The 13,093-nt window shown below is 33.3% G+C and overlaps 1 protein-coding gene across 2 annotated transcripts in view; it reads right to left on the reverse strand.

The window, feature by feature from the left end:
• Positions 1-13,093, reverse strand: part of LOC109861368 (retinitis pigmentosa 1-like 1 protein) — a 31,335-nt gene that overhangs the window by 9,332 nt on the left and 8,910 nt on the right. The window contains exons 4-8 of one of the 2 annotated variants that reach the window (XM_020440993.1): positions 7,240-7,532; positions 3,682-3,723; positions 3,394-3,438; positions 2,776-3,309; positions 2,352-2,421 (exon numbers count right to left, since the gene is read on the reverse strand). In XM_020440993.1, coding sequence (XP_020296582.1) covers positions 2,352-2,421; positions 2,776-3,309; positions 3,394-3,438; positions 3,682-3,723; positions 7,240-7,532 — 984 coding nt within the window. The remainder of the gene's footprint in view (positions 1-2,351; positions 2,422-2,775; positions 3,310-3,393; positions 3,439-3,681; positions 3,724-7,239; positions 7,533-13,093) is intronic. The other variant, XM_020440994.1, reaches the window with a different exon arrangement.

Consider the following 13,093-nt stretch of genomic DNA (forward strand, 5'->3'; position numbering starts at 1 on the left):
AAAAGCTTCGAGGGGTGGATCAAACGCTGGCACAAGTGCATCGCAGCCGACGGGGACTACTTTGAAGGGGACAACTTGAATTTTGAAGAATAAACATGTACTTTTCTTTTTATGAATAAATTCCGGTTATTTTTTTATCATGGTAGTATTCATATATATTTATTCAGCAAAACAATTAGCGCATCGGCTCTTATTACCGATTGGAATTTCGTGGTTAGTTTTAAACTATACACAGAGAGAACGATTTCTTTAGATTTAACAATTTATGTTAAAGCCAAACAAATTATTTCATTGGAATAGTCCAAACAATCTTGATTTTGAACTAAACGATCCGATTGTTTAAACTTCAAACAAAATATTTTGTTAAAAAAATATAAAGACGTTGATAATGGTTGTTTGAAGTAAACACGGATGCTGATGTGTATATTGGTTGAATTAATTTATTGAAAACAATGTATAAAACGTTTTCGACCTCTGGATTAGGTCTTTTTCAATATAATTCTACGAAACAATAAATTAATGTATTCTACAAAAAAATAGTTTAATATAGAAATTTGCAGTGATTATATATAATGTTGATTAAGAAACTTACAAATCAGCATCCGTGTTTACTTCACACAGCCATTATTAACGTCTTTATATTTTTTAAAAAATCTTGAAACTGTTTACACACATTTTTACGTATTTTGTTAAGTTAAATAAATCTAAAACTTCAATAAAAAAACTTTTTCGCGGCTTGCGCCATCACACAACTTCGAGATTTTACTCAAAGTAATCTTTAGAGGCCCGATTCCAGCTTGCCAATCAACCGATGAACTCCATTGAAAGAGACTGGACCTGAAAAAATCCTAAGATGATAGCGGAATTCGAACTCGAGACGCCTCCGTCTCGTATTCGCAGCCCCTACATTCAGTCCGCAAGACTACTTGTTCCTTACAAATGTGATTTTTTTATTTTTTTATTTTTGTTCCTTTAAAATGTGATTATTTTTATCTACTTATTCTCAAGCTATCCTATACGCATTTCATTTAATATTTTTTTGAATTAGTATTTTGTTAAAAAAATTGCAGTGCAATGTATCTGCAACAATGGATAAAAATATTTTTCTTATTATTATTAATTATTTATTATTCTTATAATTTAAAGTACATTTTTACAACACGAAATTTTTTATCTCAAACAATGCTATATTTAAATATATTTTATGTTATATTTATGTTACAAAATGATTTTTTCATTAAATAATACGTATTAAAACCAAATAAAATATTATTTTGTTGGAATAAATTATTTCAAACATTTGTATTGTTTCCGTCAAAAAATTTTATGTATTTTAACGGAACAATATAATTTTCATTTAACAAAATTGTTGTTTGGTAGAAAATTATGTTGTTTAAATGCAACAAATATGGGTCAAACAAATCGGATTATTAAATTTAAAGAAACCGTTCTTTCTCTCTGTGTATAAGCCTTAATTCTTCGTTAATTTGTTTATATTATTTCTTAATAGGTACTCTATCTTGGCCACAAAAATACTCCATTTTACTCCGTCCGTGAAGAAAGAAACTTTTTTGAATTAATAATTTTTTAGTTTAAAAAACTTTAAAAAGTTATAAAAGAATAATTTCCGAGACTATCCACATTAAGCGACAACATCAGAGTCTCAATTTAATAACAGACACCGAATCATTGAATAACGCTTACTTTGATCTTTTATACAAGATGACTCTGTCTAAGACTTAAATTCAACGGATTCGTCTATCCCCTTTAGTAAGATTATAAATATGTTTGTCTCTTGCCTTTGACTATCATTTGACTCTTTACCGTTCAAGTGTAAGCTCNTTTTGACTTCTATATTTTGTGTTCTGTGATGATTGTGTATTTTGACTTATCTTTTGATTTTACATTGTAACGACAGGAACATTACACGAGGTACGACCATCTACCTTACATAAAACACACCATGACATCTTTACTTTAACTTTTTGTACACTGCGACTGAGGAGGACATCAGTGAATGTCGAAACGTTTCGCACTTGCATATTTTTATTATTTAATGTATTACGTTTAAATATAATTTCATACTGTCATCACGTTTTTTGCTCGATATTGACCTTATTAATTGATATACTAATTTGTTCTTACATCACGAGCGTTTTAATATTTTTTATTTTAAAAAGTTAGTTTATTTATATGTTAGTCGAAAGACTGATTACCAATGTTGATTATAAAAATTTGTGTTTTATTTATTGCCCCACTTTTCCCTATCTATACAGTAGGTGATTATTTGTGTGCAATTTGGCTTTATGATCTGTTTGTGTGTATTGTACATTGAACAAATAGTTACTTACTGCGCTTCCCGGACTACTTTCGCAAGATATTCTTCGGCCCTTTTTATTGCGTCCTCTCTCTCCTTTTTCACTACAACATAAGAAAATGTAGACATCAAAACTCATGTGTCGACGTTATATTGTAAGGAACAATTTAAAAAGACTGTTAAAAACATGAGATACTTCACAGAGACGATTTTCGATGTCTTTACAAGAGAAACACATTTAGTTTACGAGACTGAGCAAGGAACTCCGGACATTATTTTAAATCAGACACATTCATTTCCGTGCATACTGATATGTGGGAGATGCTGTTAGCAACAAGACAAGCTAATGGTTGACTTTTGTCTATACCCTAAGAGATATTCGAATTTTGCGTGACAAGCTTATTTCCGGCTGCCGAAATAGAATATGTCCGGTTCATAATATCGAGATATCAACGTACCCTTTTGATTTTCCTTTGTATTGTCACTTACTGCCTCCGCATTATCCGCCGGCGCTGGTTCCGTCGATGCTTCGTGTTCTTTTGTCAGTTCTGGCTCTTTCATTACTTTTAGTTCTGGTTCAGACTCTTTTACGGATTCTGGTTCTAGTTTTTTTGCCAGTTCTGGCTCTTTCACTACTTCTAGTTCTGGTTCAGATTCTTTTATGGATTCTGGTTCTAGTTCTTTTACTGCTTCTAGCTCTTTTATTGGTTCTAGCTCTTTTACTAGCTCTAATTCTTTTACTTGTTCAGGTTCTGACTCTTTTGCTAGTTCGGCCGGTTTCGCGACAGACATCGCTTTCATGGCTTTCGAGCTCTTTGTCGATTTTGACAGCTTGACAGACGCTGGTTCTGCAATCGGTTGCGCAATCGATTCCGACTCTAGTTCTTTTACGGATTTGGATGCTAGTTTTGATTCTGGTTTTGATTCCTTCGTCGATTCTGGTTTTTTTTTCTCTTTCTTCTCTAGTTTTATCTCTGGTTCCGAAGCAAATGCTACATATATAGAATAAACGAATAAACATGAACGAAGAATTACACAAAAAATGATTAGAATTGTGCCATTTTATGGAAGCTTACTTGGATTTTGTGCTTGAGTAGTCGGTTCGATGGCTAGCGCGCGCGCTACAAGAAAAACATGTAAAACGTAGAGAATACAAAACAGGGAGTATAGCAAAATATTAGATTATAGCGATAAATATAAAGATAATAATTCACGTTTAAACACTGTAAATAAATTACAAAGAAAGAAGTTTTGTTATTAAAACGTCCCTATAATTGCAAACGTTCGTAATCGTCAAGGTTCTACTGTACATTGTTTTCAAGAGGAAGTTTTATTGCAAAAAGGATTACTTCGTGCCTACTGACCCTTTCGCATCTCTCGTTCTGTTACTGTTGGTTGGTTGGGAGCTGTGAGGAACATGAAACATAAAGGACTAATTAATGATCAAAACTCCCATCAGAGTTATAAGAAAAGAAAGCGGCAAAGGCAGTAAAATCTTCTATATTATACAAGTGTCTGACGTTCTTAGCAAGTTATTTTTACTGCAATTGCACACAATGTGAACGTTCTATGTAAACATGAAGTGATGAGACTTATGCTTATTAGTTACACAAAGACAAGATGCAGTTTACATGTATCGTGAATAAATTATAACACATATGCTATTTGTTATTAAATATAACGATTGTTATAAAATATAATTAGCGTTAACAATGTAAATGTTTTAAGAATGAAAAATAAATTATTGAACGTTTTTTTTCGATGATATAGAAGTGTCACATACTCAATATTTTATTGAAAAAGATCGGCGATTAACGACAATTAAAGTTCTCATTTTTTCTAATGAAGATGATTTACTGATTATCACATTTGCATGACGTTTAACTAGAAATCACACTCAATAACTCTGGTCTGCGCAAATACCGGAGTTAACTTATCTAGCCGTAAACTTGCCAGGTTTTTGTCTCTGAATCTAAATCTTGAATATTTTCTTTAAAAATTCAAAGTATTTTTATCAAATTAATAAAGTCGAGTAAATCTTTTCTATATTTTTTCTTGATAGTATTATCTTTTTTGTAACAGTAGTGTTTGTTTTAAATTTTATTCCAAGTTTTACGTATTTCAGAGGCAAAATAATGTCGTTGGTTAAACTATAAAACACACGAAGAAGCTTACCTCAGAAAAACAATGTATTTACTTGCTACGCAAATCGTTTTTACTATACATTTTCATTACTCTTTTATGCAAGGTAAATTGGCTCTCACTTTCATCGGAGATTTTGTTTTCTTTTTTTACCTCTCGAGCACGCGAAAACAACAAAAGATTTACTAAATTTCAGTAACGAACATCACGATGCAATACGTGCATCAAGTTAGTGTCTACAAAATTGGTCTTGCTTTTCATACAATAAACTCGTATATTTTTTTATTTGCCTGTCTTTTGTCAACTTATTCTCGATTTTTTTCTCTAGTTTCTTCTCGTATTTTCATGTTCTTTCTCTTTCTTGTGTTTATTTCATCAAATTTCTCTTTGTATTAATCAGTTTTTGTAGTCACGATTGATTTTGGTTAATTCGTCTCAATTTCATTCAAGTCCATTGAGATAAAATCGAACGGTGAAATGTTTGGAAAATGCATTTTATTTGATTTGCATACTAAAAAGATGTACGATGTAAACTAGGCCAATACTACAGTCTGCGAAAAATTGGTCAGTAATGAATTACCGAAAAGTGCATCACGTTCTATGATTACTGCACGAACGTTCGCACATTGGATTTTAATGAAGTCGACAAGCACACAACCAGAATAGAAGAAAGTAAAAATAAAAAGAAGTAAGGCATATTAGATTTTTTTACCTTGACAGTCGTGCGCAAACAAAGTTCTGGCTGAAAAATTCTTGCAAACCGAATATAAAATTATATATAAATTGATGACGAAAACTTGTGTGTATCAAATCTAAATAAAAATATTCGGATTGATTGACAATTTAACGTGTTTATATTATTCCTACAATGTATGTTTATTATTTCTACAATTCTGTATAGATACATAGAGTCAAAAATAGGATTTTATTTGCACTTTTGCATCAAATAATTTATTCCGCTGTTTTATCTAAAATATTTTAATCTACACTTTTTCTATAAAAAAAACTCTTGTTTTGTTTATATCTTAATAAATCTCTTCAAAATTACTTGCAAAGGGAAAATTCTCCTCTAATGTTAAAAAATGAGATTTCATAAAAGAAGTTTTACACTTTCTCTTGGTTTGCAGTCTTGACTATCACGATTGTATAATGATTATATTGCATAAATCTTTCTGCGCAAAAACGCGCTACTTTCAGAACGTAAAATTAAACAATATCGGCCACAGTTTGGACGATGATAAGAAACAGAAGTCACGGTCGTCACTCTTCGGCGGCTTCGCTCTCTTCCGCCTCGTTGCCTTCGCTCTTCTTGTTCAGCTTTTGATACAGCTCCGGCACCTTCTCTCTCCAGCCCTTGCCTGAAACGTTCAAAAAAGCCGGACTACTTCCTCTCTTTGCCAAAATTTGCTCTTATTCACATTGTGCCACCGCAAAAGTTTGCTTTCGGTGCGCGAGTTTGATCCTAGTCAGCTTGATGTTCTGCCATTCGAAGATTCTCTTTAAATGTCCTGTTCTTGTAAATGTCCTGTTCTCTCTTGTCCCTTCTCTTGTTTCTTTTGATTTGGCTCTCGATTTTTTGCTACTGTGTTGTTTACGCTATTCTTTCTAATATAGCAAAAAATAGCGATCAAATCGCAAAAAATTATAAATTGTTTTTAATTAAATCATGCGGCCGATGATTGAATCGATCAGCATATGTATATTCCGAAAAAATCATAATGTTATGATTTTGTAGATAAATAATTAAAAAAGTAAGTATATAAGTCGTAGAACAAAATTACGTGTGCTAAAATTGTAATCACATGTCTTGTTTCCAAGGAGTTTCAATTGTATTGTTTCAATGTTTTTTGTAAAAAAAATAATAATAAACACGAGCAATTAATGTTCTGCGCTTAACAGATGGTTATAAAAAATGAATTATCTACAGACCTACATGAAGGACGAATAAGTGTTGTACGTGTTGCTGTTGTACGATTAGACACAATACTATCGAACAATGATGCAGCCACGATACAAAAAAGTTGTACAAACAAAAATTTTAATAAAAAAAGATCAACTATAACTGTGTGTGATCAACAAAGAAAGGAGCAAAAATATCAAAGAAACACACGTACTTGTCAGCACAAACAAAAGTTCTCAGACAGTATAAACCAGAGGTTGTCAGCCAATCCAAAAAAGGAAAAATGAAAAATAAATGTAGAGAAACAAGAGGACGCGTAGAACGGAAAAAATAGACAAAAAGAAAGATACACACAACGGCGTCGTGAGGCCGTTTTTATTTTTTCAAATCTATTAAAAACGTTATGGTTTGCGAGAACGTAGCGTAGCTCAATCCCTTATTTTCTATTTGTGAAATTTTTAAACTAGTTTTTTTAGCAGTTTTAATGAATTTAATTAACTTCGAGGGTTTTTTACCTTTTCTGCTAAAAATTAAAAAAATATGCATACTAAACTGAATCTTTCTTTTTTTTTCTTTTTTTCTAATTTAAAAATAAAAATAAGAATTATCACAAAAAAAAGATTATCATCAAATGTTTTTCTTTTTGGGAAATTCTTCACTACGTCACATTCTCGATAGTTTTCTTACAAGTAATTATCTGTTACAACATCAAAATGGAACCATTTTCGATTATTCCATTTTTGAGCAGAATTTCGTGTTCTTGAAGAGCAATTATTCTTCGAGATTGAAATGAAAATCACAATATGATTTCCATTTTTATCGGTCTTGTCATTAGTCGTTGTTGCTGTTATCGTTTTCGTCATCGTGAGAAATTACTCACAGGCAGTTGCGGCCGCCTGACGATTCTTGAGGTAATAACTGAGAAAGTTGACGTCGTTGCGGATGTCGGCCGGTCGAAGATCCGCGACCTTGAAGTATGGCTTCCTGACAGACTGTGGCTTACCAGCAACATATTTGACGCATGCCAACGTGCCGATATTGGCTCGATCGGGTACTTCATACCAGCTCAGGTATGAATCGACTTCTTTCTTCGCATTGTTGCGACCGGTGAGAAGCCGGCGAACGTAATCGTGGCTGCGCATACGTTCCGGAACGATCTCCTCGACAAAATCGCTGAAAGTAAATCAATAAGAAATAAAGATAAACTTATAGAAAAGCTTCCTCCTTTTTGATTTTTGTGAAACTTAGTATTTTTATGTATTTTTAGTCGTTGAAAATATGAAAAAATTTTGATAATTATTTTTTACAAAGTGAACTTTCTTACCGATTTTAATGAGTTTGAAATATGTTGTTAAGGACGTTATTCTGAACAACTTTTTTTTATACATGTTACCGCCGCTCGGCTTTAGTTTTCGAGTTACACACAAAAGAAGTTTCACAATTGAATCCTTGTTTTCCAACATCGTGTTGATTTCTGAAGTAAATATTTTACTTTTTCATACACTATACCTCTCTCCCTGCACTCCCCTTCACGAAACAATTTAACTTAATGTACGATGCATATAATGTATGTACATTACTATATCGCAGTAATATATTAAAGGCCTTCTACAATAAGATATTAGTAAGAAATCAGAAGTCAGAAGCAAGAAATTGACTAATCACAATCGATTATACTTTTGTGATTTGACTGCGATTGGTCAATTTCTTGCTTCTGACTTCTGATTTATTACTAATATCTTATTATAGAAGGCCCTCTAGAAATTGAGTTCAGGTACATTTTGGGGAGTGCAGGGGAGGGACGAAGTTTCCCTCTGCGGAGGGGTGCAGCCCCCCTGCTACACGCTTACAACACAAACATAAAAAACATAATATATTTACTTATGTATGTGTACACACATGTAAGACATATTTTCCGCACAACATACTGCGAACGGCTCTTTAAGACTAATTATTTATTCATTTATTAAGTTTAATAAAAAAACAATTTTATATAATGTTGTTTTTTATGTTTGTGTAAGCGCGTAGGCAGGAGGAGGGGCTGCGCTCCTTGCAGAGAGAGTGGCTTCGTCCCTCTTCCCTGCTACCCTCAAGAAAATTAACCTAATTTTGGTTGAGTTTTTCCTAACATTGGTTTGAGTTAGATCTAGTCGGAGGAACCAGGGGAAAGGGCGAAGCCCTCCCTACCTAAACGTATCATACAAACAGCATATTTACTTCAGAAATCGATACGGTGTTGGAAAACAAAAAATTCATTTGTGAAACTTTTTTTGTTTCTAACTCAAAAGCCAAGCGGCGATAACATATATAAGAGAAAATTGTTTAGAATAACGTCCTCAACAACATATTTCAAGCTCATTGAAATCGATGGAGAAGTCCACCTTGTAAATAATTAATTAGAATTTTTTGTCGCTTGGACATATTCAAGCCATCTTGAAAAAACATGTAAAAAAAGGGTTTTATCACGATTATCTCCAAAATTATTTACGTTATAAAAAAAGTTATCAAAAAAATGTAAGAAATTAAATTTTCCACAGAAAAGGTTATAACCTTTGTTCACGTAACTTTAACCGTTTTTGTGTTAGAATGCTGAACTCACTTATACATGTACGATGTTATACAGATGAAGCACTGCAGTGTGACATTAATGATGTAGTGACATAAGGTTGGGTTAGGTTAGGTTAGGTTAGGTTTTTTAGGGAAGTACAAGGAATACGGAGAAGAAGGCAGCAGTCACTTCCCTTCGAAAACAAAAGTTAAGAAGTTCTTAGCTCCCCTCCCGGGGGTGTCCCTTTGTGCGGGGGATACATCCAGAAGGGCCATTGCATGCGGTTCCCACGAAAAATGGTGAGAAGATGTGGTGGTCCTATCTCCTCACCAAGGTAAAAGGAAGCTTGCGGCTGTTTGCCGCAGGTGCACTGGAGAGTAGGTCGGGATGTAATAACCTCTTAGGCTTTCCTTTCTTCTACGCGTGCTGGGAAACTACCTTAGGATTTTAGTGGATTCGAGTCCCACACTACTCTGGCTTTCCCCCGAAAATCAGAGTGTGCGCAGGCATTTCCCCAAGTAAAATAAAAAAAAGGGAGAGTGCAAGGAGGGCGCAGCTCCCCTGCCTACACATTGCCAACACGATTGAAAAGAACATAAAAAAATCAATCAAAGTAAAGCGTTTTTTATGTTCTTTTTGTTTGTGTTAGCAACATGTAGGAAGAGGAGGCTGCGCCTCTCTGCACCCTTCCAGAAAACTTAAGCTAACCTTATGTCACTATAACATCATTAATGTTACAATACATAGTGCTTCATCTGTGTAACATCGTACCCTATACAGCACAGAAACTTGCAGTTACATTGCAGACATGGGTAAATATACAGAATAAGGGAGCTCCCTCCGATTGGGTTCTCGTTCTCATATATTGTAAATTTGACCTTCCTGAGTACGTTTCTAAAAGGTTTAGTCGTCGCTCATTGTTTATAAAAAAGTTGTAAATAAAAACAGTTTTATGAATAAACTATTGTTCTTCGACACCATGTACATTTCAGAAGGAAATGAGGAATCTATGCGTGGACGCAGTGCAACTTTCCACGCAAAACGAGATTCAAGCCAAACCTATGTGTCTAGTGTTTGGATAGTGAAGTCCCACCGCAGGGGAAGCAAAACACACTGTCTCCACGCATACACTTTCATTGATTTAAAACAGTCTTTGAAGTCGAAGGTATGCGATTAACGGCCTGACATGTACTGACAAGCCGTACATGTTGAAATATAGTGAAGAAAGTTTTCGACCTCTATATATTTATTCAGACTCTACATATTTGAAAAGTAAATATTTTGTTTGCAAGATACCCTATCCTATACATATAGGTAATGCTATAGAAAAGCTACTTTTTCATTCTTTTTTGTTCTTTTCGTTCTTTTTGTTCGTGTTGTAAGCGTGTAGGCAGGAGGCTGCCCCCCCTTCGCAGGGCTCCGACCTTCCTCCTGCTCACTCTTCGAGGAAAAATAAGAAACAACTTCTGATTAAGTGTCGCTAAAAACCACGTACATACTATCGACATCAAGCGACATGTAATCGAAAGTCGTTTCCTATTTTTCCCAACACAAACAAAATGTACATGACGTCGGAAAATAAAAATTTATTTATGAAACTTTTTTTGTTTATACCTTTTTTATAAACAATGAGTGACGGCTAAAACTTTTAGAAATGTACTCAGTAAGATCATATTTACAATATATGAAAATGAGAAGACGATCGAAGAAGACTCCCCTATTCTGTATATTTTGGCGCAAGATAGTAGCACGATCTTGCTAAAAATCTTGCAGAGATATTGCAAAACATTACGGATAAGTTTTTATTATAATTGCGCTCAGAAAACGCAACAATTATTAACTTTAAAAAAATGAATTTATTTATCAGATATAGGAATATACATCATATATGATTGTATTATATTTATTTCAATAATTTCTCAGTACCGCAGTGTTGTGTTGAATGCATCACCATCATTGCGCATGCGTGGAAAGGGATTCGCCTAATCACGTTGACTCGCTGTACAGATGGCGTCAAAAATTCGCGGAGTAGGCGCGGGGATCGGAGAGCAAGCGGGACGGTTGCTCGTAGCGCCAGCGAGCGCCGTACGAACTAAATAGTAGCAATTGGTTATTCGCAACTATGTCGTGTCGATAATGTAACTACTCTTTTTTTCAATTTTCTTCTCAAAACTATTGGCCATTTACTAAATATCTAACGTTAACAACTAACATGTATATGTATATATGTGTGTAATAAATAAACTTATAATGTCTCCGGTAATGGAAAAAACGTATATTATAAAAGTCTCGTTTGAAAACTTATATACTATTATATATAGCCACGAAATGAATATAATTATATTAAATTATTATTATATTATATTATATCTATATATTTTGTGTATACAATTATATATATGTAGAAATAGAAACACATTAAAAAATAAATAGGGCAAACAGTGCATAAGTAAGAATATATAATAGTATAGAAGTTTTCAAACGAGACTTTTATAATATACGTTTTTTTCATTACCGGAGACATTATAAGTTTATTTATTACACACATATATACATATACATGTTAGTTGTTAACGTTAGATATTTAGTAAATGGCCAATAGTTTTACGTTTTGAGAAGAAAATTGAAAAAAAGAGTAGTTACATTATCGACACGACATAGTTGCGAACAACCAATTGCTACTATTTAGTTCGTACGGCGCTCGCTGGCGCTACGAGCAACCGCCCCGCTTGCCCTCCAATCCCCGCGTCTACTCCGCGAATTTTTGACGCCGTCTGTACTGAGTGTGCTATTTGTACTAGATGTACTGTTCTTTCTTCGAGGTATTTTTTATTTATTTCATTAAAGTATTGTTGATAAAACAACTATAGACATTACAATAGGAAAGGCATAAATGTAAGAGGGAATGCAAAGAGAAAATAAATAAGTAAACTTATTCTTAACGCTCAACAATTTGTGGTTATATGCATTTAAAGTTATATTGCTCAGGTTTATTGACTTTGTATTTCAATTTCTTAGTTTATTTTCTTTTGCAGACTGCCTTGCTTATTGTAACAATGAGGTTTTTAGTTAACTTCTGTTTTGAAACTATATGTTTTAATTATTTTAGATTGGTTTTACGTACAACGTACTCAAAAAATTCAATTTGTTTGGATTGGATCGACATCACACTGAGTTTTCCTGATTATAACAATTTTACTATCTATCTTATATAACATTATTAATTTATGGCATTTTATTTGGCATAGTCTCCTTGCACCTGGAATGCGTACAAGTCGCAATTTTATTGTTTTTATAATTTTATTTATTAGTTTATTGTGCGTTTTAGTTATGTATAAATCATGTAATAATTATCATAATAAAATATATATTAATTAAAACTTATATTTTTTATTTATGTTTTTATTTATATCACATATATAATTTACTTTAAATTATATATAATAATAAGTGAGAGAGACACACACACACACACACACATATTATATCCATTGTTGCAGATACAGTGCGCTACAATATGGCTATGATATTGCAGCGCAATCTTGCTAAAGGCGGACATCTTTATGCTGCTATCACATTGCATCCATATTGCATCTACATTGTGCAATTATTATGCAATATTACAATATTGCATTGAGATATGTTTGTAATCTTTTTACAATCTTTCTGTGCTGTATGGGACATGTGTCAGTTTTATTTTTGGCGCACCTGGATTCTCCTCCGTTTAAATCACGCGCCACGCGGAAAGTGATGAACCTCAGAGTTCTGATCTCCGCCACACACACACACACACACACACACACACACACACTTTGTGGAATCTCACTTTGTGTGAAAAGTTCTAGATCTTGTGCATAGTGTATCCACGAACGTAGTAAGTTCAGCGTTCTAACGGTTCGTATCAAAACGGTTAAAAAACGGTTATTACGTAAACGAAGGTTATAACCTTTTTTGTGAAAAATTTAAATTGCTACATTGTTTGTTTAAAAACTTTTTGTATAACGTAAGTAATTTTAGAAATAATTGTGGTAATTATGCAGTTATACGGACTATTTTCCGATCTCAACAATTTTGACATATGTTATCAAGGTCACCTCCCTGAATAATAATATGAAGGTTTTATCCGTCGCTCATTGTTTATAAAAAACTTATGAACAAAAAAAGTTTCATGAATAAACTATTGTTT

The sequence above is a fragment of the Pseudomyrmex gracilis genome, unplaced genomic scaffold, assembly GCF_002006095.1.
Source record: "Pseudomyrmex gracilis isolate BER0280 unplaced genomic scaffold, ASM200609v1 scaffold_708, whole genome shotgun sequence".
Classification (NCBI taxonomy): Eukaryota; Metazoa; Arthropoda; class Insecta; order Hymenoptera; family Formicidae; genus Pseudomyrmex; species Pseudomyrmex gracilis.